This window comes from Schistocerca cancellata, chromosome 1 (genome assembly GCF_023864275.1).
Source record: "Schistocerca cancellata isolate TAMUIC-IGC-003103 chromosome 1, iqSchCanc2.1, whole genome shotgun sequence".
NCBI lineage: Eukaryota > Metazoa > Arthropoda > Insecta > Orthoptera > Acrididae > Schistocerca > Schistocerca cancellata.
Window position 1 is genome coordinate 338,735,242 of NC_064626.1, and position 25,005 is coordinate 338,760,246.

The 25,005-nt window shown below is 43.1% G+C and overlaps 1 protein-coding gene across 1 annotated transcript in view; it reads left to right on the plus strand.

Moving 5' to 3' along the window:
• The window catches only part of LOC126161378 (acetylcholinesterase-like), a 104,882-nt gene that overhangs the window by 34,533 nt on the left and 45,344 nt on the right, over nucleotides 1–25,005 (plus strand). The window contains exons 5-6 of the mRNA XM_049917157.1: nucleotides 787–972; nucleotides 14,844–15,043. Of these exons, the coding sequence (XP_049773114.1) occupies nucleotides 787–972; nucleotides 14,844–15,043 (386 nt within the window). The remainder of the gene's footprint in view (nucleotides 1–786; nucleotides 973–14,843; nucleotides 15,044–25,005) is intronic.

Consider the following 25,005-nt stretch of genomic DNA (forward strand, 5'->3'; position numbering starts at 1 on the left):
GGCCTCCACGCTTTCCCGACTTAACCCCATGCGATTTCTTTCTGTGGGGTTATGTAAAAGATTCAGTGTTTAAACCTCCTCTACCAAGAAACGTGCCAGAACTCCGAGCTTGCATCAACGATGCTTTCGAACTCATTGATGGGGACATGCTGCGCCGGGTGTGGAAGGAACTTGATTATCGGCTTGATGTCTGCCGAATCACTAAAGGGGCACATATCGAACATTTGTGAATGCCTAAAAAAACTTTTTGAGTTTTTGTATGTGTGTGCAAAGCATTGTGAAAATATCTCAAATAATAAAGTTATTGTAGAGCTGTGAAATCGCTTCAATCATTTGTAATAACCCTGTACGTTGAACCCCAATATCCATGCCATAGACATTCAGATATCTCATAGAAAGTGACCCCAGAAGAGTTCAAGCCCTCATAATATGTCCGGATGCAGTACATGAATACATGCTGCCAGTCGTTTTAATTCGTATTAAATATCAGAGTGATTAAATTTTTTGCGTCGATAAAAGAAAAGTACTTTCATCTTTCAGTCGCTTCATGAATAAATAAAGTCCGTGTTTACAACTGCTTACTTAATAAAGTTGTTCAATGAAAATTTTGTTTTTATCGCCAATTCCATTTAATTTTACGTGTTTTTTTTATGTCGTCGTGGCATTACCACTCGTTTAGAATGTAGCATTGCGCTGTCAGTTTCGTGAGTGCCGCACAACTTCGGCCTAGATGAAAAACGTGCACCTGAAGTGGCAATACAGTACCAGCATTTGCAAACCTTGCAGGCTTCCTGAGCCTGGAGGACGAGGTGCTGCCGGGTAACCTGGGCCTCAAGGACCAGGCGGCGGCGCTGCGGTGGCTGCGAGACAACGTGGCGGCCTTCGGCGGCGACCCGGCTGCCATCACGCTCTTCGGCCACAGCGCGGGCTCTGCTTCGGTTGCTCTGCACGTGCTGTCGCCACTGTCCGCAGGTACGTCACACCTCACTCACAGCAGGGGTGGGCGGTACTTAACGCGACTATTAAAAAAACACCGTCACTGAGTCACAAATATTAAGCAAATAATACGTTTCCTGTAAGAGCGTGCCACACTTCAAATAGGGTGAAAGGTCACCAAGGTACAAGCGAGTTTCTGTCATTCATTTTAGTTTTCATTAATTATTCAAAAACAGTCTTAATCACATTGAAACGTCCCCTTAGAAAAATTATAAATGACTGTGCTTAAACTGACACACAATATTTTTAGCGCAACGCAATCTGACTTTCAAAAATCCCTACATAAGAATGGCCCTGACTAACAATAACCTATACCTTTCATGAATCACTTACCTCACAAAAATCTTCGTTACTCAAACTACTGCATACAGCGTGTGCCAATACTGCGAGCTGAATAAAAGATTCTAACTACTGAAGGCACTAACTACTGATAGGCATGAAAGATTTTGATAGAGAACAAGCAATGTATTTACCGTAATAATGTTGAAAAGTCATTATATATATATATATATATATATATATATATATATATATATATATATATATATATTATTATTATTATTAGCGAATGTCCCCATGGGAGAACGATAAGCAGGTGATTAACATTTCTTAATGTTCTTCTTATTTTCCCAGTATTTCTTCATTGCCTCCCCAAAGGCCTTCTTCCTTTCTTCGGTCCACTTTGGTCGGAAAGGTTTAGATTCCGTCTCTGGAGTAAACTTCCACTTGTCGATTTTTCTTCTGAATGTATCCCGGTCTGATGTGTTTGTTATGTCAATTTTTGCCTTTTTCAAATCCTTCTTAACTTCAGTTACCCAGGGTATTGTTGCCTTAAGTGATGTCATATAGTCCAATAGACGTTTAGTTAACCTGTTTCCAGGTAATCTGTCTATATGTCCATAAAACTTCATCCGCCTCTTCCTGATATCTGCCTCGATGTTTGATATTTTTTCGGTTGTCTCGGTAGTCTGCAGCCTGTATCCATCTTGTGTGTATCGTGGTCCTAGGATTTTTCTAATAATTTTTCTCTCTACTTTCTTAATTTCGTGTAAATCTAATTTTCTATTCAGGGAGAGTGTTTCACTTGCATATGTGACTGTTGGTTTGATGACTGTGTTGTAGTGTCTGATTTTAGTGCCTTTTGATAGACATTTCTTGTTATATATATTTTGAATAAGTCCGAATGCTTTCTTGATTTTCTGTAATCGGTTTTTTTGTGCTATTTTCTCAAGTCCTGTTGGTTCAATAACTTCACCGAGATACTTAAAGTGCTTGACTCTAGTTATTTCACCATACTTTGTTTTTAGTTTCGAAATATCTAATTTTGAGCAGATGAATTCTGTCTTCTCAAAGGAGATTTGCAGGCCAACCTTCTCAGCACATTCTTTAAGTGTCTCAATTTGTTTTACTGCTGTTTCTTCACTGTCAGTTATAATTGCCAAGTCATCTGCAAACGCTAAATAAGGGATGTTCAATTTTCCTTTACCTCTTCCTAGTTCAATTGGCTTCCACAAGCTTTGTTTCCTTAGTGTTACTTCCCACTCTTTCATAACTTTGTCCAAAACTATATTGAATAATAGTGGTGAGATCCCATCTCCTTGTCTTACTCCTGTTTTAATTGAGAATGGTTCCGAAATTTCCCCTCTGAATTTAATTTTTGATTTGGTTTCTGTTAGTGTTTGTTCAATTAGTTTTCGGGTTTTAGTGTCTAGGCCTCGTTCTTCGAGAATGTGACATAGAGACTGTCTGTCTATGGAATCGTATGCCTTTTTGAAATCAACGAATGTGCAGATTATTGGTTTTGACCTGATTGCTTTAATCTTTAAAATAGTTTTAAGGTTGAATATCTGTTCCGGGCATGATCTATTAGGACGAAAGCCTGCTTGGTAGTCTGAAATTGTATGTTCTAGTTGTTCTTGTGCCCTCTTTAGGAGACATGCAGATAGAATTTTGTAGGTAACTGGTAAAAGTGAAATGCCTCTGTAGTTGTTTACGTCTGATCTCTCTCCCTTTTTGTGCAATGGGTGAATTAGTGCACACTTCCACTCCTCTGGGATATTTTCTGTCTGCCAAATTTCTTGGATGATGCTAGTGATCTCTTTTAACGAATTTGGACCAAGGTTTTTCAGTAGTTCAGCTACAATTCCATCTTCTCCCGATGATTTATTGTTTTTGAGTTTTCTAATGTGACTATAAATTTCTTCTTGAGATGGTGGTGGTGAAGTCTCATTCGTGTGTTCTGGTTGTAATCTGGGGAATCTTGTACTTGGTTGTGGGCAATTTAGGAGTTGTGAGAAATATTTAGCTAGTTCTTGGCAATTTTCTTTGTTAGTTAGTGCCAATTTTCCATTCTGTTTCCGGAAGCAGAGATTTTGTGGAGTGTATCCTTTGATTTGATTTGCGAATATTTTATAAAAATCTTGAGTGTTGTGGTTCTTAAAGTTTTCTTCAATTGTGTTTAGTTGTTCATTAAGGTATTTTCTTTTAGTTTGTCTAAGTATTTTAGCTGTTTGTTTTCTCACTTTGAAAAATGTTTGTTGTGTGGTTTCTGATTTGTCACAATTGTAATTTAAAAAGGCTTGTTGTCTCTCTTCTAATGCGTTATCACAATTCGAATTCCACCATGGATGCTTGGATATTTTCTTTAACGGAATCAAATCTCTTGCTTTCTGTATAATTTTCGTTCGGAAATCTTTCCAGTTGTTTGTTGGTTGTTTATCCCATGCTTCTGTAATTTCTGATTCCTTGATATTTTTCAAGTCAAATTTGGGAATTAGTGGTGATTTCCTTTGGCGTTTCCTTTTTGGAGTGAATTTAATTTTAACTCTGGTAAGGTAGTGGTCAGAATCTATATTTGCCCCTCTGCGGACTTGAACGTCGTGTATTTCTTTCTGGAAGTCATAGGAGATCGCAACATGGTCTATTTGAAATTCACCAAGCTGAAGGTTTGGTGATCTCCATGTTTTTTGTTTATTGGGGTCTTTTCGAAGTGATGTTGTCACGATTTTTAGGTTGTTTTGCTGACATAACTCGATGAGTCTCATGCCGTTCTTGTTTGTGAATTTGTGTGCAGGGTAATTACCGACTGTTTTTTTATATTTCCTCTCTTTGCCAATTTGCGCGTTGAAATCCCCTAGAAGAATTTTTACATCCTCCTCTGGAATTTTGGACATTTCAGTTTCGAGTTTTTCCCAAAATTTTTCTGTCTTCTCCGGTTCTTTTTTGTTGGCAATGTTGGTAGGTGCATGAACATTAATAAATGTATATATTTTGTTGGTGTGCTTGATTCGCATGGTCATTAGTCTGTTACTGATTTGATTTATGTCTATAACAGAGTCAAGGGTGTCTTTATTTACAATAAAAGCCATGCCAAATATTGCAGCTCCTTTGCCAATTTTCTTGTCTGTTTTACTTTTAAAGATACGGTAATTGTTGTAGTCTATTGTTTCTGAATCAGTGAATCTGGTCTCTTGGAGAGCAAGGATTTGAATTTTCTGTTTGTTGAGTTCTGTTGTAAGATTATGAAGTTTGCCTGTCTGAATTAGTGTCTGAATGTTAAAAGTGCCAATAAATGTATGGGACTTTCGTGGACGTTTACTAGAGAACTCCGACTTTCTCTGTCGTACGAGCCCAAGCTCCCCAGAATCCGATAGCTTGGTTGTCGCCACAGGGCGAGTGGATTGGCCACCTGGGGTAATATTAATTTTACTTGTACGAATCATACTGCTTGTAATTAAGTTCCAGCTAATGCTGGGTAGTTAGAACCAGGGATTGTTAGTTCATGACAGTTCATGACATCCAGTCTTACAAATTTACTGTCTCTGATGGACACACCTCCAGATCATCCGCTCTCAAAACTCCGCCATCTCACTTCCCACGTCCACCACTGCTGGCGGCTCACCTCCAACTGCCCAACGCTACGCGCTGTTCACATCCAACTGCCCACTACAATAGAGAATATTTCAACAATGCTAATGAGCCACAGACTGCACACAGCACAGCCAGTGATTTTCATACAGAGCGCTACGTGGCGTTACCAATATAAAAACCTGAACAGCCTACTTACAACATTTATTATTATTATACCGCCAATCGGTTTCAACCCGACGTAGGGGTCATCTTATGGGCATTTACACCATTGGCCGACTGCTGGTGGTGTCACTCGTGTCTACATAACGGCAGGAAACTATGTAGACAGGAGTGACACCATCAGAAGTCGACCAATGGCTTAAACGCCCAGAAGATGCCCCTACGTCGGGTTGAAACCGGTTGGCGGTATAATAATAATAAATGTGATTAAGACTGGTTTTGAATAATTGATTAATCATACTAATCGCTGCTTCATCTCCACAACCATGTTGTCAAAAAAAACATTTCAGATTTAGATGACAATGAGTAGCCGTCGCAGTTATTAATACTATGTTTTTGGTCTTTCTGTCATCATTGAAAACAATTAGAGCACGTCAGGGGCTCTCTTGCCTTGTCGTTATAATGGGCAATCTCTGAGTTACGCACGTATAGTTTACGTACTACACGCTTGTTGCTACAGAGCTTCCCACGACAGTTACTTCAAGATGCAGGCGAGACTCATTAAAGTCTTCTAGCAGGCTGGGTGTTGTTTACTCGCTGGCAGCAGCGCCAGTCCTTCAAAACTTTCCCTCTCGTCTGTTCAACGTTGCAGCCTAGACACGTTAAGTGGGTGTCATGTGCAAGGCAGCAGCGGCTGTGTAACTTGGGAACATTTATAGCTTTGCCCTGGCTGGGCTTTATTCATGGGCCTTTCGAACATTTCATTGCAGATGGACACACTGCGAATGATGCTCATCGATGTCTCCAACAGGCTAGGTGTTATTCACGTACATGGAATCTGTTCAGTTCTTTGGAATGTTCCATCACAGCTTTTCTATGCTGATGCCAATAATCGCTATTAGCTCACCCCCGAATTACTTACACGCCTCCAATGTCTTCTTTCGTTCAGAACGTTCCATCAGAGCTTTTTGCACTAAAGCCGTGACTCTTCAATAGCTCCGCCGTGGCTTGACCACAGCAGTTCCAAGTTGCAGCCGTGATTCGTTAACAGCTCTTCCCCACCTTAGTGCTAACACTATCCTAAGTGTTATTCACTATCCTGTAGCGTCTTCATTCCCATTGGAACGTTGCATCACAGCTGTTTTGTACATCAGCCCTGACTCGTTAATAGATTCACCTCGGCTGCTTCTTATTTATGCGCCTGCAGCGTCTTCATTCCTTCGGTTCGGTTCACCACAGGCTTTCCATGTTGCGGCCGAGATCCATCAATAGCTGCACCCTTGTGTGGTGTAATTCATGCGCCTGCGGCGGTTTCACTCATTCAGAACGTTCCTTCGCAGCCGTTCTGTGGAGGAGCCGTTGCTCAGTGGTAGCTCCACCCCAGAAATATGTAACTCTTCACAGAAAAGCATACTTTCCTTCACGAGCCGTTATCAGAAGTTGAATGCGCAGTGCAGAGACGTACTACTGCGCAGTCTGTTGCACCGTTGCAACGTGCAAGACTTAACACATATAAAGCTACAAGGCAGGTATGTGTCCCTGACTGCAGTCCTGTGCTCGTGTATTACGGAGATATTACATACTGTTGGAAAGTGAAGCACAGAAATTTTGCATTCAGTTTTGCGTGTAGTTCCATGTAGGTTTCAACAATAAATGCATAACAGAAATCTTGCTATTTGTGGGGATACGTTTCTGTAAGAGGAAATACTAATAAAACCGCACTCCGCAGTATTTGTGACCACAAATTATGGTTCAAAATGACTGTGAGTTAACTGACAAAACATCTAGAGAGAAGCAGCTCAAAAATATGTTTACCAATATACAAACAAAGTGTTATGCTAATGTGACTTATGTTGCTCGTTTCAGAGAACTTCACTACCTAGATGGAACCTATTACTCTTAACTCAAAATTTGATCCACCCCTAACTCAAATAATCGACTTCGTATTATACACGCAGTTCAAATATATCTTCGCCTCAGCACGGTGCCATGGTAAACTTTATTTTTGCAAGCCTTGTTCACTCGAGTACGAGCAGCCCTTAACGGCTCGCCATCTTATTTACAACTATTCATGACGTCGCCTATCCGGCTTAGATTTTTTAAAATGTGACTTGTAAGTACTTCATCTCTTTCCAGTCAGTAGAAACTTTAATGTTATTAATGTATTATTTACCTAATATGTTTTAGAACAGTTACTTTAATTCTGAAGACGATGCTCATAGCAGCTTCGAAACCTGGTCAATTTTCAATTAATATTTGTGACCGAGGGCTTATTTGTTCTAATATAATTTATTTTTAACTGTTAGTGACCACCTTTAAGCTGTGATGAATGCCGCGATGACAACTCTTAAACGGTATTAACCACTTTGTTGTGCACGTACGAAGAGGAGAGGACATATAGTGGCAGAACAGGATTTTAGGTTCATCGATTGCTTTTTGATAATCACAGTAATTGTAAGAAATAACGTACAGTGTGTTTCACGTATAGTGCAATCTAATGCCGGGATGTGAAGTACTCAATTCCCTCTGCAGTTCCTGCAAGATGGTTTGGCAGGTCTTCCATCAGCATAACGTACGACGCAGAGCGGCAAAACTGTGGCTATCTTTACTTACAGCAGATGGTCAAAATTACGTCCCTCTGGAGGAGGAGTATCCTGGTACCTTCTCAAATAAGTGTCAGAAACACGTCGAATTTCGCCTGACGGAATTCTTGACAGTACAAGCAGACTTATAACTCCTGAAGAGTATTGCGTTCGTTATCTTATATATTATCCTTTAAAATCCACAAAAAATACATAAAAACTTCATGTACTTGAATCTGGGGAATGAAGAGTAGAGTCAAGGAGACACAGCCAGTCTCCACAGCCGGAACCGGCTGCCATCATGACCTGCTCTCGGCATAACCTTATCACTCTGCCACGCCAGCTCCGTCCACGAACGTTAGATTCGCAAGGTCGCTCCGACACCGACCTGAGCTGGGTATGGTTCGTATTGGCTACGTCTCACATGCCCATCGTGTACCTAGGACCGTGGGCTCGATGGCCTCTGCCCTGCGCCTGCCTGACGTGGGCATGAGTCTACTGTTATAAACTGCTGAAAAACAGATAACGGTTTCAAGTGTCTTTAATCTGCCCGCCCACCTTCGTCAGAAAATTATACACCCCTTCAATACCATAGTTACTGGAAACTGTGCACAACAACAAAGGACAAAAATTATGCCAGATCGCACAGTAATCGAGGATCATTTACGTGCTCTTAATACCTCACCTACTACACAGTCTGAGCGATGGTTCGGAGCATCATGCGTTGGTTGCAACCTACTCAAGGGATTATTGGTTCCCGCTCAACGTCAGAAACAGGATTTGTGTAGGACGTAAAACATCCTGCATCTAACATGGATACGACAATTAGGACCGGGAGATAAAAGATTCATAAACTGCAGTGTTCTGTAAGGGAGTTAGTATCAGTTGCATTATATTATACTCTAATGTATTGGTGATTGGGTTGGGAACGCCATAAAAAGGCAAGTAGTCGTTTCTGCGCCAGGTCGGCTGGTGGAGGACAATGGATTGTATTGTACTAGTACCACGAAGAGTGCGGATTCGGAACAATTTACACAAGATTCTCTACCCTGCAAGACCTCAGACCTCCGTATTTAGGTTAGTGTAAGAGTCTCGGTAGTGTGCGTGATGACAAAAGTAGTGGCTGCTAACTCAGCGTAACACTCGGGGCGTGTTTGGTTGACGACACTCCGAGTATGAAATTTAAAAATGGTTCAAGTGGCTCTGAGCACTATGGGACTTAACATCTGAGGTCATTAGTCCCCTATAACTTAGAACTACTTAAACCTACCTAACCTAAGGACATCACACATATCCATGTCGGAGGCAGGATTCGAATCTGCGACGGTAGCGGTCGCGCAGTTCCGGACTGAAGCGCCTATAACCGCACGGCCACAGCACCCGGCCGAGTACGAAGGGCAATGGTGCTGTCTTAGTAGAAGGTCGTGTCCGACTCTGCCGATGTACGATAGGCGCATCTGTGACCAGCAGGCTAATGCATCAGTAGCTATGAATAGCACCCCAGCACGTGGATGCCCCATGACGAGCTCAGGTGTTTTGGAGACGCCCTGAGTGGGGAACGAAGACAACATGGAGAAAGTATTCCCTTGGCAGCACCCGCTTAAGACCCGGAAACATCAGTTCCAGCGGCAGCTTCTAAGTCGGCTTTTAGCTGCTACTGCTGGACGTAGATGAAGGTGTCTGAATCCCCGCAGGGCTGTCGGCTGGCGTGGAGACGTCTCGGCTGCAATCTAAAGTCCGGAACTCCTTATAGGAATACAAGTGGTGCTAGTTCCTTAGCAGCGGGTATTTACAATCAATCGCTTTGCTCGGCTATGTCGTAACAGGGTCCCGCCTTCGGTCATTTATGTGACGATGACAGCGCAGCATTGTGCCACAGCATGCGGAAACAGGCCACTGCTGTGGGCGGCTGCAGCTTTGCACCGTGCTTTGGAAGAAGTATTGTTGTGCTGCGCTTGACATCTCGCCTGCTCACTTTTCAACGTTTTGCGAAGTCTGGACGGAAGTTTTGGCATAGGAGATACAGCGATAAGTGCCACTAGGGACGGCGTGTACGACAAAAAACTAATGAATATTTCACCGGTGCTACAACAGCGTTCACGTAGAAGACGTATGAATGATGACTTCCTCCCAGGGAGAGAGAGACTGCACTGTAGCTGGCAAATTTTACCCTCAGTCTCTCTTATTCTCTTAGTTTGACACCACGTGCTTTAGCTGCTCTCTCCCAGAAAGTGGTAATGCAGGAGTTTGCTCCGCAATGAAACTTGTTTCCTGACGCGCTCTTGAAAAATGCTTAGGCGAACGAACGATGGCGATTGCGATCTAAATAGAGGAGTAGTTGTGTTTCCCCACTGATTCTGTGTGTAACGTTTTCATGACAGTTCTTTGCCGTAAGCCACATTTCAAGAGCTTGTAAAATATGTTGCATCTTCCACTTAAAAATATGTCTATATGCCAAGAATTTACAGGAGATATTTTAATTTATACACTGTCCGAAAATAGATATAGTGGTTTCAACGTCGTCCGCCTAAAGAAGGAGTAGTGAAATACCTGCCAGATCGACAGCGGCGTCTGTGTTTGCCCTTCAACAGGAAATATTGACAGCCAGAAGGCTCATTATGGTACAAACGTGTGAAGCAAGAAGACAACCAAGCTACGGAGACGGACTTGTGCTTCCTACGATCAAGGTATCAAGTTTGAAAGGGGTGAAGGGACGATCCTTTCGGAGATTTGCTGCAAAAGTTGGACGTGCTGCGTCAGTTGTGCAACTGTGCTGCTATTAGTGGTCACCTGAACGTTCTCACACCTGTAGACGAGGTTCTGGACAACCACGCAGAGCAGAAGTATTCCAGGATCGTCTTTTCGTGCAGTGCTAAATCGTACAGCTACCACAACACAGATAAGAGGGCTTGTGAGCCCAGACACATTAACACGAACCGTCGCGAACCGATTATTAGCACTGGAACTACGGGCACGCACACCTCTACCCAGACTTTCCCTCACACCACAGGATGGACGTGCACGGCCCTACAGGTGCCGCCCAGAGGTTGGCGCCCCGTGGCCATCTGCGATGAAACCACAGATGCTTATAACAGTTTCCACAACGAAACTTCGTCTCGGAACCTGGCAGAAAATCGAAAGAGATTCTAGTCGTATGTGAAGTATGTTAGCGGCAAGAAACAATCAATGCTTTCTCTGCGGAATAGAAATGGAGATACTATCGAAAACAGGGCTACCAAAGCCGAGTTACTAAACACAGCCTTCCGAAGTGCCTTCACAAAAGAAGACGAAGTAAATATTTCAGAATTCGAATCGAGAACAGCTGCCAACATGAGTAACGTAGAGGTAAATATTCTCGAAGTAGTGAAGCAACTTAAATCACTTAATAAAATCGAGTCTTCTGGTCCAGACGGTATACCAATTAGGTTCCTTTCGGAGTATGCTGATGCATTAGCTCCATACTTAACAATCATATAAAACCGTTCGCTCGACGAAAGATCCGTACCCAAAGACTGGAAAGTTGCACAGGTCACACCAATATTCGAGAAAGGTGGTATGAGTAATCCACTAAATTACATTCCCATATCGTTAACGTCGGTATGCTACAGGATTTTCGGAACGTATATTATGTTCGAACATTATGAATTACCTCGAAGAAAACGGTCTATTGACACACAGTCAACATGGGTTTATAAAACATTCACATGAAGTGCTGAGTGCTATTGTCAAGGGATTTCAGATCAATTCCGTATTTATGGATTTCCAGAAGGCTTTTGACACTTTACCACACAAGCGACTTGTAGTGAAATTACGTGCTTATGGAATATAATCTCAGTTATGTGATTGGATTTGAGATTTCCTGTCAGAGAGGTTCAAATAGCTCTGAGCACTATGTGACTTAACTTCTGAGGTCATCAGTCGCCTAGAACTTAGAACTAATTAAACCTAACTAACCTAAGGACATCACATACATCCATGCCCGAGGCAAGATTCGAACCTGCGACCGTAGCGGTCGCTCAGTTCCAGACTGTCGCGCCCAGAACCGCACGGCCACTCCGGCCGGCTTCCTGTCAGAGAGGTCACAGTTCGTAGTAATCGACGAAAAGTCATAAAGTAAAACAGAAGTGATTTCTGGCGTTCCCGAAGGTAGTGTTATAGGCCCTTTGCTGTTCCTTATCTATATAAACGATTTGGGAGACAATCTGAGCAGCCGTCTTCGGTTGTTTGAAGATAACGCTGTCGTTTATCGACTAATAAAGTCATCAGAAGACCAGAACAAATTGCAAAACTATTTAGAAAAGATATCTGAACGGTGCGACAAGTGGCAGTTGACCCTAAATAACGAAAAGTGTGAGGTCATCCACATGAGTGCTAACAGGAACTCGTTAAACTTCGGTTACATGATAAATCAGTCTAATCTAAAAGCCGTAAATTCAACTAAATATCTAGGTGTTACAATTACGAACAACTTAAATTGGAAGGAACACATAGAAAATTTTGTGGGGAAGGCTAACGGAAGAGTGCGTTTTATTGGCAGGACATTTAGAAAATGTAACAGACCTACTAAGGAGACTGCCTAAACTACGCTTGTCCATCCTCTTTTAGAATACTGCTGCGCGGTGTGGGACCCTTACCAGATAGGACTGACGGTGTACATCGAAAAAGTTCAAACAAAGGCAGCACGTTTTGTATTATCGCGAAATATGGGAGAGAGTGTCACAGAAATGATACAGGATTTGGGCTGGACATCCTTAAAAGAAAGGAGTTTTTCGTTGCGACGGAGTCTTCTCACGAAATTCCAGTCACCAACATTCTCCTCCGAATGCGAAAATATTTTGATGACACCGACCTACATAGGGAGGAACGATCGCCAAGACAAAATAAGGGAAATCAGAGCTCGTACGGAAAGATGTAGGTGTTCATTCCTTCCGCGCGCTATACAAGTTTGGAATAATAGAGAATTGTGAAGGTGTTTCGATAAACCCTCTGGCAGGCACTTAAATGTGATTTTCAGAGTATCCATGTAGATGTAGATGTAGATGAAAGCAGATTCTGCCGGCAGGAAAGTTATGGTGGTTTGTGCGTGCCATATAGCCTTGTCATGTAGACTCGATAAGCACTGTCTCGTGGAGTGCATTTGTCCAACATACACTGCCCCCACAGTAGACCTTATGGTCTGGAGTGCGATAAGCTACAACTCCCGTACATCTTTGGTGTTTCTGGGGTGGACGCTAACCAGAAGCAGAATGTTGTTGGACCCGTTCATTTGCCGTTCCTGCAACAGGAAGGTGATGGGTTCTTCCAATAGGATAATGCTTACTCTCACACTGCTCGTGAAACTCAACGTTGTAACGGAACATATTAAAGGCTTTACTTTACCGAAGTATGCGATACCCTCCAAATTCAACCAGTTTAACGAGTATTTATGAGTATAGAAAAGTTATTGTGTATGTTAACAATGATTGCATAACTTGTCTCCATAAACAGTCAACCCAATAAATTATACTGAGTAACTGACCCACACAAAAGTTAATATCACTTGATCACTGATACAGCAAATGTCATCATGTAAAAACACTGATTTCATCGTAAATAATTAATATGAAGTACGAAAAATAGTGGACAACTTAGGTGTTTTGGATCTCCTTAAATAAAAATCACCCAGTGAAACCTATTTGTTCACTAGGAGCGTTTTCACTCAGTATTCACGTAAGCAATCCTATTTTAGACGAAAACCAATGTAATTCTTAATAATTCATGTTATTTACTTATTTATGCAAATTAGAGAAGTCAATTGACAAACTTCTTAAAAACGGCCTTTTTGTAACAGAAAATTATTCTGTCAAGTCAACAAATCTGTCTGTCATTTTAATAACATGTTAAATTATGTCACTCGATGCAAATTAATAACTTTTCTGCACAAATTATGATAACAGATGTACATGTGACTTATAAACTATATCTCTTTGTAGTAGTTCTTTGACGATGTTATAAATAAAAGCTGCCAGAAGGGTCGGGAGGCAGTCGGAATGTCACTTTGGTAAAGTGTGTTTGTGTGTTATTGTTTGAGGTGGATAAACAATGCAAAGAACATGTAACGGAAATACTACTTTGTGTTGTGTCGTGGTCTTTGGTGGACAGTGGAATTAAGATGGCCACCGGAGTAATAAATATTTGAAGTTTACATATTCGTTGGATTCGCTCGTTCTTTATCATCAAAAGCACATAAAAAACACGGGACCTCATGTTTTTAACCCTAGACAACCAGATGTAGAGCCAGCATCGGCATCGAGAGACAGCAGCGATCCAGCAAGTAGCAGCGATTACTACAACACAATGCATTTTAATGGCGCCAACCTAACATCAAGAGCTAACAAGCTCCGTAAATGGGAGTTAAATAGTGCGATTATAGCAATTAGCAACATCTACGACCAGGCGACCATTACAACGTGCTCTGTATGACATGCAGCAACTTTCCAGGCCAGCAAGATCTCCGAACTTGTCTTCAATCAAGCAAGTGTGGGATAGCGTGGGACAAGAAGCAAATTGTGCGACTCGTCAACCAACAACTCTTACATAGCTACCTGAGCGGGTTGAGCAGGCGTGGCGTGATGTATCCTAGGACAGTATTAGCCGTCCGTACGATCGACTGGATCCCAGAGTCAGCGTCTGCATTGCCACCCGCGGGGGCTAGTCCGCGTACCAGTGTGGGTGATCCAGCATGTGTCCATACCTGGTTCCACAGAATAACTTGAACTATTGATCATTAAATGCAACTATTTCGTGTATTCCATATGCACTGTTGAAACAATAAATATTCAGTGAACTGGAAACTCTAAAAGGGTGTATTAATTCTTTTTCTGGCTGTGTACTTACTCTATTATATTTCAGATGATAGTCTGATTAAAAGGGCTTGCATTCTCGGATCAAAATTCTTTATATTTATTTGTAACGACGATGGTTAAGCACCAAGAGGTGATGATTATTAATTTCTTCTGAAAATATAGCTTCGGAAAATTTGTTAATGGAGATATTGGTGGTGAGAGCAAATAAATTTGATGATGTGAGATGAAGACATTTTCTAGTTGGACCAGCTTAATCGTAATTTTCTAGAAGCTTATGAATATTAATTAAAATCCAGAATGTTTGCTACACCTAGACACGCAGGTACTGGTGCACACAGTGCGGTCCGTCCCCTGCAGCAGACTGAGGCACCGCCTTTCTCTCGCGTTGCAGGGCTGTTCTCACGCGCCATCGCGCAAAGCGGTCCGCCCGTGGGGTCGGTGACCTTGACGACCGGCGCCCGCGACAAGGCGTTCCGCCTCGCCAGGCTCCTTGGTTACCAGGGAAACGACTCCCAGCAGTTCCTCGATCTGCTCCGTGCTGCCGACGCGAAAGACTTGGTCGACGTGGATGATCGCATTCTCACAGAAGAGGTAACACTTTCCGTATTTCGCAGACAGAGACTTTGTTCTTCCATGTGCGTAAGCATTTTATACTGTGGCCACTCAGTGCTGAAACTGACAGCCTGCTCTACGATATGTCATTCCATGATAACAGCGTCCCTACTATTCACTCTGGTACACGTGACGTAACAGATTGCTCCCTAGTTATTCCCTCTACGGTCTAGTGTTTAGCGTCGTTGGCTACCAGCACAGAGGAGCGTTCGATGCTTGGAGGCTACCTCCCATATTCTTAGTGTGGAATGAGGTCTACTTAGCCTCTTGAGACGAAAGTTGTTTCCCTGAGCGCTGCCTTTTGAAAAAATCTAAAGTTTGGTGTTCTTTTTTCGAGTAAATGTGACTTCCTGAGTGTAGTGAACTACTCATGAAAATTTATTTAAACAATATAGGATGTTATTCCAAAGCAACTAAATCCATCCAGTGCATAAAGTGTTACTTTATTTTCAAGCGAAATAATGTCTACGTGTTTATGCGTTTTTCATAAGAGTCAACTGGCAGAGCCTCCGTGAAATAATGCTCCAACGGGAGGCGTTGCTAATTCTACGTAACCAATACACGACCAGGACGACACTGTTCTTTAAAATGCGTTAAGACTCTTAGTGCTTGTGCAGTAGATCAGAGCAACATTGTAAGTTAGAAGGTCAAGTAAAGAAGCACGTACATTGATATGCAGACAGCCGAAACAGTGTCAAGTAGGAAGATTAGTACCAAGTTGATAGCTAAGCGATACGCGTTTTACTTATACACTTCATTAGTCATGACTTGACCCCTTGCCCCCAGATACTTCAGCGATCCAGTATCCCCTGCCATTATTACTATGTGCACGATATGGTAAGTTTAATGCTGGAGATAGAGGAAACATATAATTCTCTGAAGGTGGGCACAGATCAAAACCTCCTGCAGAAACTGAAAGCAGCTTCCAGTTACCAAATGTACGAGTATCTTGTGGTTACGACACATAGATAAGTAAAATTGTTGCCGTGTCGAATGATAGCTGTAACAGGCACATTTTGTTAAGTACAAGGTATTTTTCATAACCCGATCTTTGAACTTTTACAGAAACATAACGAGACAACCTTTTTTTTTTTTAGCGAGGATTTAAAATGTCAGTGAAACCAGACTTTTTCACGTTCATTTCGCCGAGTTAGCAGCAAATTTCACTTTCTCCCAGTATCTACCCCAACTAACTAGCGACTGAATAGTTTATGAGTTACAGAAGTGTTTTACAGGTGCTATTCAGACTATCGTTAAGATGTTCTCAACACGGTGTACCAGAGCTCTAGATGATTTAAAATGGGTTACTGTGGTTAACTGGTCGTCAACAATTTCTTCATCTAACTAGTCAACATATACAGATTTTTCGAATTTCTAAAAACCTTACCACATATGATTATTACTGCCCGAGTATTATCGTAAATTATAAAAATAATGGAAAATACTCTGCAGATTATTAAAATCAAAAATCCATTAAGGCATCGTGCAATGAAATAATAATGAACAGTACTATATGCTCTGATATGCAGCTCATTAGCATTTCAGTACAATCTCAGACAGAAGGTAAGGGTAATAGCATCGGCGTTCTAAAAGTAAGGAAACGCCACTCAGCAGATTTCAGATTCAGAAATGATATTTGAATATTGGTTGTTCATGAAAAAGTCGTGTAATGCCTTACGTAAGATGGAGAAAAGTCTATTAGCGCTGCACAGAATTCAACCTACTGAGACTAAGGTTTACGGTTCCGCGCTACTGCTGTGTGCGCTGCTCGGGTCCCCATGAATATATTGTGAATATGGAATCAACTAATTCAGGAGAGCACCATGCAGCTCTCAAAGGCCTCACGAAGTTTGGACCCTCTATGACACATATAACGTTATCTTGGCAGTGCAGTATCGTACAGAACGACAGACTGTCAGCACAGCGATCGTTGTGGCGGCTTCCCTCGACGAGGCTGAAGAGACAGGCGCGCGGACATGGTACACCCAACTACAACTAGACACACGGGAGTTGAACCACGTTGTCTTTCCAGACCATTTCAAAGCTCTGCGTATCATTGTGTGGAAGCTCCGAAGGCCAGATTGCATTCGTCACCGTAATGCACGCCCGGCACAGCCATGAGATCATGGAGGTACCACTGGTTTCACTACATGATCACTACAGGTTCACACAGCCGGTATTTTGGACAGCACGCTTTACATTTCTGACATATTACGGCCGATGAACTTCAGAGTGCTCATAAAGTTATTGTTCATCAAATTAACGGAAGACTGCATGGTTTCCCTGCTGTCCTGACCTACTTTCACACAGAGTATGTTCAACCGTTGCCCTGTCCAGAAAACTCTAGAGATCCCTCACCCACTGAGAACATCTGGTCATGGGTTGCTGAGAGTCTGGCATGCCACTACTCACCAGCCACTACCACTGAAAAATCGTAGTATGTACAAGGTGGGGCAAATAAATGTGGCCCGGAAAACAGAATTCCAGGATACAAAGAAACATAACAGAGGAAAGAAAATACAGAACTAACCTGACTACAGAAGATATTGACAGTGGCGACCATTCATCTTTTCGACTCTGGTCAGCAAGTTTCTGAAGGCCGATACAAGCTGCACAGCTGGAATTGATGCAGTCTCATCCGAAATGTTCTACTGCAATTCCATAAGACTACGAACGTTTTTGAGAGACACCTTAGACTTGAGGGCTCCCCACACAAAGTAAGTTCACGCTGACAGATCGGGTGCTTTGGGCGCCACCTAGGTCCGCGGCCAGACTGCTAAGAACTCTGTTAGACATGAAGATTGTGCAAATGTGCTCCAAGGTTCGGCCCGCTGTACGGGCAGTTGCTCCAACCCGTTGGAAGTCACTTAGGTCCTTTCCTCCTCCGTTAATGCTGCCACAAATTCACATCAAATTGTATCCCTCGTCCAGAGCACTTTTATTTCCCCCATCCTGTAGTTGAAAGGAATGACGTACGAGTATCTGTCATCCAAGCTCAGTTCAACTCGAACCATCGTTGTACGAATTAAATTTCGCACTCTGTATATCCCCAAATCACCTACAAATTTAATCATGTATTCTGCCTACTATACCGTATATCTACAATAACTAAAATTTTATCACCCTGCATCCTTCCTAGTGCTGCTGTTTGTCACCGCCGTATATTCTGTACATCTTTATATGCTGCAGTTTCAGTTAGGAGCAATAAAGCCCACTTTCATTAGGTACATTCAACTAGGAACAAAGAATTTTTCTGATCTGCATTAGGGAGACAATTATGTGATGACCTTCTTATAATGAGGAATCAAAATTTCTGTCATACCAGGCTTTTTCAGTTTTATATCTCTGGACTGAAGACCACAACAACCACAACAATTGCCGTGTTAAAGAAGAAGTTCACTTTTTGCCATTTGCAGTCCTAACCATCTAGGCACTGAACATGATTTACAAAAGTGGTAGGCTGGTGCTTAGCCAAGTCAGTCATTTAGTTCGGTTTACTAGCAATAGAATAATTATCTGTGTTTTACATGTGTTGAAGAATATATTTATGAAATGACCAAAATATATGTGTATTTAGATTCTGTGGAACATTACACAATAGCGTCGAAGTGTTGTTGAAAATTTGTGAAGAATTATGAATTATATGTAAGTCGTATGATGACTTTTTTGGATACAGAACAACTCCTAAAATTGTGTCCATGTGAGTCTTGCAGCAACTGAATCGCCTTTTTTGTTGCTGAGATCCGGAAGTCAGTAGATTAACTCAGAATCATGACGACAGAGCTTAGAACCGTCATTTTGTGAACAGAATATGCTTATACGAAATAATCGAACAGATATAGGACTGTACTGAAGACTTCCGAGCGAGTAGGAGCGAGTGCGTTGTTCACAATGGTGAGGCTTGGCAAAGGCACAGTTAGTGTACCCTGAATCAGAGCGGTAGGGCCGCTGGAGCACTACGATGCTGCCCGCTGACGACGTGCTGATGATGAGGGAGATGAAGTCGGTAAAAACGTGCAACAAAATTCTGACAGACAAGCAAATGAACACCAAGTGGTACAAAGATTGGTAGGTGACTCCACACATGCATAACTATAAAGTGTTGTTGTTGTGGTCTTCAGACCAAAGTCTGCTTTGATGCAGCTCTGCACCTAAATCTTTCCGTGCACGCCTCTTCACATCCAAGCCTTGATTTCCCTCTACAAATTTTACTCTCCACACTACCCTCCATTACCAAACTGTAGACTCCTTGAGGCCTCAAGGTCGGTCCTACCAACCAGTTCCTTCGTTTCGTCAGATTGTGCCATAAATTTGACTCTCCCAATTCAGTATCTTCTTACTAATTATCCGTTCCACCCATCTAATTCTCAGCATTCTTCCGTACAACGAGTTTTCAAATTCATCTTATGTGACCTGCTCATCGTCCGCGTTTTACTTCAGATCACTCCAGATCAGCACCTTTAGAAAACTTCATAGCACCTACATTTATGTCTGATGTTAAAATATTCTCCTTTTTCAGAAAGGCTTTAGTTGCTACCGCCAGTCTGCATTTTATGGTCTTCTCTATTTCGACAGTCATCAGTCAGTTATGGTGCCAAAGTAGTTAATGTAACCTTTAATTTTAGGGTTTCAGATCCTAATCTAATCTCCGCTGCATCATCTGATGTAATTCAACTACATTCCATTGTCTTTTTTCCACTGTCGTTGAAGTTAATCTTTTTTCAATCCTCTATCTATTCCGTTCATCTCCTCTTTTGTCCGTTCCCGGTAGCTGAGTGGCGCCAGCACAGTAGCTCTGTGTGTTCGGTCAGAAAGCTGGTTGGCCTCTGTAATAAAAAACTGAGTGGAAGGATCAACAAACGAACGTCCGCAACGACCAAACCCAACGGTCAAAAAAAAAAAAAAAAAAAAAAAGTTGTCAGCGCGGCAGAATGTCAATCCTAAGGGCCCGGGTTCGATTCCCGGCTGGGTCGGAGATTTTCTCCGCTCAGGAACTGAGTGTTGTGTTGTCCTAATCATCATCATTACATCCCCATCGGCGCGCAAGTCACTTAAGTGGCTTCAAATCGAAAGACTTGCACCCGGCGAACGGTCTACCCGACGGGACGCCCAAGTCACACGACATTTACATTTTTTATCTGCTCTTTTGCCTTTTTTGGCTGAATTAAAATGTCATCAATGTCTTCAGTGAACCTCAGTTTGTTTTGTTCCTTCATTCGCCCTTGGACCGTTGTAACTGCTATACGGTTTTTGTAAATACCCTTTCGCTTCCTGCGTTATATGCTTGCCATCTTGGGAATTCTAAAGTGTGTTTCAGTCAACATTGTCCAAAGCTCTCTCTATCCCTACAAATACTATAAGGGTGTTTAGTATTCAGCCTTCTTTGGAACTGGAATTATTACGTTATTCTTGAAGCCTGAGGTTACCTCGTGTGTCTCATACGTCTTACACACCAGGTGAAATAGTTTTGTTATGTATGGCTCTCCCAGAGACTTCAATAATTCTGAAGGAATTGTCGGGTATATGTCTCGAATGAGTAGCGTGTTGTATTATGAGTGTATAGCTAAGGGTCTAATGTTGCACAAGGTGGGCCAGTAAAGATGTAACCTGACGTCAGCAGGGACGCCAGGAGGAAGACGGAGGAACTGTGTTTTTGTCATAGGAGTAGTGTGGGCTACGTGAACAGCAGCACAGAAGCTTCTGGAAGGAGCCGAGGTCAGGAGGACAGCGCGTGATCGCGTGGGAGGCGCTTCATGCGAGCCTATATAAGCGGCGCCGTCGGCGCTGCTGAGTATTCAGGATTCAGCGTCCGATCTCAGCCTGCCTCAGACGCTGAACCTGCGACACTCTGCCCCCATGACGGTTCTTTGTTTCTCGTGGCACTGAGCTGCACAACATAGTCAATGTGTCAATGTCTCGTACGATTCGATAGTACACTCCTGGAAATTGAAATAAGAACACCGTGAATTCATTGTCCCAGGAAGGGAAACCTTTATTGACACATTCCTGGGGTCAGATACATCACATGATCACACTGACAGAACCACAGGCACATAGACACAGGCAACAGAGCATGCACAATGTCGGCACTAGTACAGTGTATATCCACCTTTCGCAGCAATGCAGGCTGCTATTCTCCCATGGAGACGATCGTAGAGATGCTGGATGTAGTCCTGTGGAATGGCTTGCCATGCCATTTCCACCTGGCGCCTCAGTTGGACCAGCGTTCGTGCTGGACGTGCAGACCGCGTGAGACGACGCTTCATCCAGTCCCAAACATGCTCAATGGGGGACAGATCCGGAGATCTTGCTGGCCAGGGTAGTTGACTTACACCTTCTAGAGCACGTTGGGTGGCAAAGGATACATGCGGACGTGCATTGTCCTGTTGGAACAGCAAGTTCCCTTGCTGGTCTAGGAATGGTAGAACGATGGGTTCGATGACGGTTTGGATGTACCGTGCACTATTCAGTGTCCCCTCGACGATCACCAGTGGTGTACGGCCAGTGTAGGAGATCGCTCCCCACACCATGATGCCGGGTGTTGGCCCTGTGTGCCTCGGTCGTATGCAGTCCTGATTGTGGCGCTCACCTGCACGGCGCCAAACACGCATACGACCATCATTGGCACCAAGGCAGAAGCGACTCTCATCGCTGAAGACGACACGTCTCCATTCGTCCCTCCATTCACGCCTGTCGCGACACCACTGGAGGCGGGCTGCACGATGTTGGGGCGTGAGCGGAAGAGGGCCTAACGGTGTGCGGGACCGTAGCCCAGCTTCATGGAGACGGTTGCGAATGGTCCTCGTCGATACCCCAGGAGCAACAGTGTCCCTAATTTGCTGGGAAGTGGCGGTGCGGTCCCCTACGGCACTGCGTAGGATCCTACGGTCTTGGCGTGCATCCGTGCGTCGCTGCGGTCCGGTCCCAGGTCGACGGGCACGTGCACCTTCCGCCGACCACTGGCGACAACTTCGATGTACTGTGGAGACCTCACGCCCCACGTGTTGAGCAATTCGGCGGTGCGTCCAACCGGCCTCCCGCATGCCCACTATACGCCCTCGCTCAAAGTCCGTCAACTGCACATACGGTTCACGTCCACGCTGTCGCGGCATCCTACCAGTGTTAAAGACTGCGATGGAGCTCCGTATGCCACGGCAAACTGGCTGACACTGACGGCGGCGGTGCACAAATGCTGCGCAGCTAGCGCCATTCGACGGCCAACACTGCGGTTCCTGGTGTGTCTGCTGTGCCGTGCGTGTGATCATTGCTTGTACAGCCCTCTCGCAGTGTCCGGAGCAAGTATGGTGGGTCTGACACACCAGTGTCAATGTGTTCTTTTTTCCATTTCCAGGAGTGTAGTTTCCAGTCGTATTTCGTTTTTCAGTCTCACTTAATATTCAGAGTTCATCGTCCTTTTCCCACAGAGTTTCCTTATCTGAAAATATTCCAAGCTTGTATTCTCAGGCACGACGTCCACGGGCTGGACGAGCCACTTCACAACTGGAGACATCGTCAGCTCCCACCTGATCCACTCACAGGACACTACAGTGTGTTGTCTACTGGAAATGAGTTGCGTCGAGATAGATCTCCGAGTGCTCCGTCATATCCCTATGCATTCATATCTCCATTCTCATTTTCATTTACTTCTTTTTACCTCTGCATAATATTCTCTTTTCACTTCTTTATGTTCAGCTGCTTCCCTTTATTCCAAAGGTTTCTTTAAATATCCTATAGGTATAATCTGTCATTCCACTGCTGATGAACGCTTCTACAGCCCCGTATTAGTCATCTAGAAATTGTTGATTAGGCATTTTGCACTTTTTGCACATTTTTTTGGTTGTCTGTTTTTGCCAGCTTAATTCGCTGCATTTTTCTCCTCTCGTGAGTTATATTCAAAATCTTGTTGGGTATCCAAGGATTTACCCTGAAGCTTGTATTTTTTATATCTAATACTCTGCGGCCTTCCCTATTTTATCTCTCAAAGACACGTTCCCTGTTTGTCAATCGTTTCCTAATACGCCCTTGAAACTCTCGAACACCTCAGCCTCTGTAAATTTGTACAGGCTGTATTTCCTTAATTTTCTACGTCTGTGCAGTTTCTTCGTTTCTAACCTGATGTTCAAAACAAATAAATTACGTACAAATTCCACGTATGTCCCTGTAAATATTTTGCAGTTTATAATCTGTTTTCGAAATCTGTGTCTTATTGTTATACAATCTATCCGAAAACTTCGGGTGTCTCCAGGTCTCTTCCAGTTATACAACCATGTACTACGGTGCTTAACACAAGTGTAGGCAGTCATTCACTTATGCTCTACGTATTGTTGTACAGGATGCTTCCCTTTCCATTCCTCTACTCTAGCCACTGTTCTCCCACTACTTTTGCTTTTCTTCCTTTTCCTACTATCAAATTTCTCTCCCCTTTTACAATTAAATTTTCCTCTCTCTTAACTATCTGGCTTGTTTTATCTAGTCACATATTATTTCATTCTCTTCATCATATGCGGACGTAGTAGACGTATAGCTCGTAACACTGTGGCGGTTGTTGGCTTCGTGTCTATTTAGGCTACTATTATGGGAAAAAATAAGGGCTGTAGCTTCTCATTGCTATCTGCAGTACCAATATATCAAGGCCATGTTAGCTAATGTGTGTAGAATAAGAAATACAACAATTTGTATAAATACTGTATTTCGACATTAATTTCTGAATGGGAATTGCTTGTGTGTGTGTGTGTGTGTGTGTGTGTGTGTGTGTGTGTGTGTGAAATCTTATGGGACTTAACTGCTAAGGTCATCAGTCGCAAAGCTTACACACTACTTAACCTGCTGGAACCGGGATCTGATTTCATCTGTATTAGGTACAGATCTACTACACAAGAGCGACGTACCAAAATTTGTGGGCGACCAAGACTCGAACCTGCATTTAGCGCTAATCGCGAGCGGTCGCCTTCATCACTTCGGGTACTCGTGCATGCTTCCCGGACCCACCCAAACTTCCGCATGTCGCAGTTAACGGGAAATGTGACAGTGTCGCAGAAACGCTCAGCAACCTGCATTGGGGGTCGTTATTAAAAGGACGCTGAGCATCGCTAACAGTCATACTCGTCAAACTGTGAGAGAACACGTTCGAAAACGTGCCAAAAACGTAAAAATATCTTCCAAGAAACACATCGCATAATGGAAGTGATGCCAAATATTCGGTATAATACAGAGGGGTACTCAGTCTTTCATCCTGTGAACCATCCGTGGGTGGAACAAGAGGGAGTGGTGGGGATGGAACTATGTTACGTACCCTCCACTATACAACCTACGGTCGTCGACAGAGTACTGAAGTAGATGCAGATGTAGTGTAAAATAAAGGTTAACACTCGGAAGATAATTTCTTGGAGCACTAATTATTAGCTGCAAGGGGAATGGTTCCAAACGCCACGCTCTGAATGGAATAGGTACCAAGTGCTTGGTATAAAAAACTACGTCAGTGGCATCTGGCTTCTCGAAAGAATAGCCCGTTTATCATCGTTATGCATCATTACACTTGGTACACTGCATAACCGCGTCTATGACAACAAGCCGGCCGGAGTGGCCGAGCGGTTCTAGGCGCTACAGTCTGGAAACGCGCGACTGCTACGTACGCAGGTTCGAATCCTGCCTCGGGCATGAATGTGTGTGATGTCCTTAGGTTAGTTAGGTTTAAGTAGTTCTAAGTTCTAGGGGACTGGTGACCACAGCAGTTAAGTCCCATAGTGCTCAGAGCCATTGGAACCATATTTTTTCGTCTATGACAACATTTAATGCTAATAAATAATTGAATGTCAAGTAAATTGTATTCGTTCTTCCGATAGACCATGCAGCACGATACACGAATGACGATTCTGAATCCAGTATCTTGTATGAAGACACGTTTGCCCAGGATCCTGTACAATTAAGTTCTTGTTATAAGC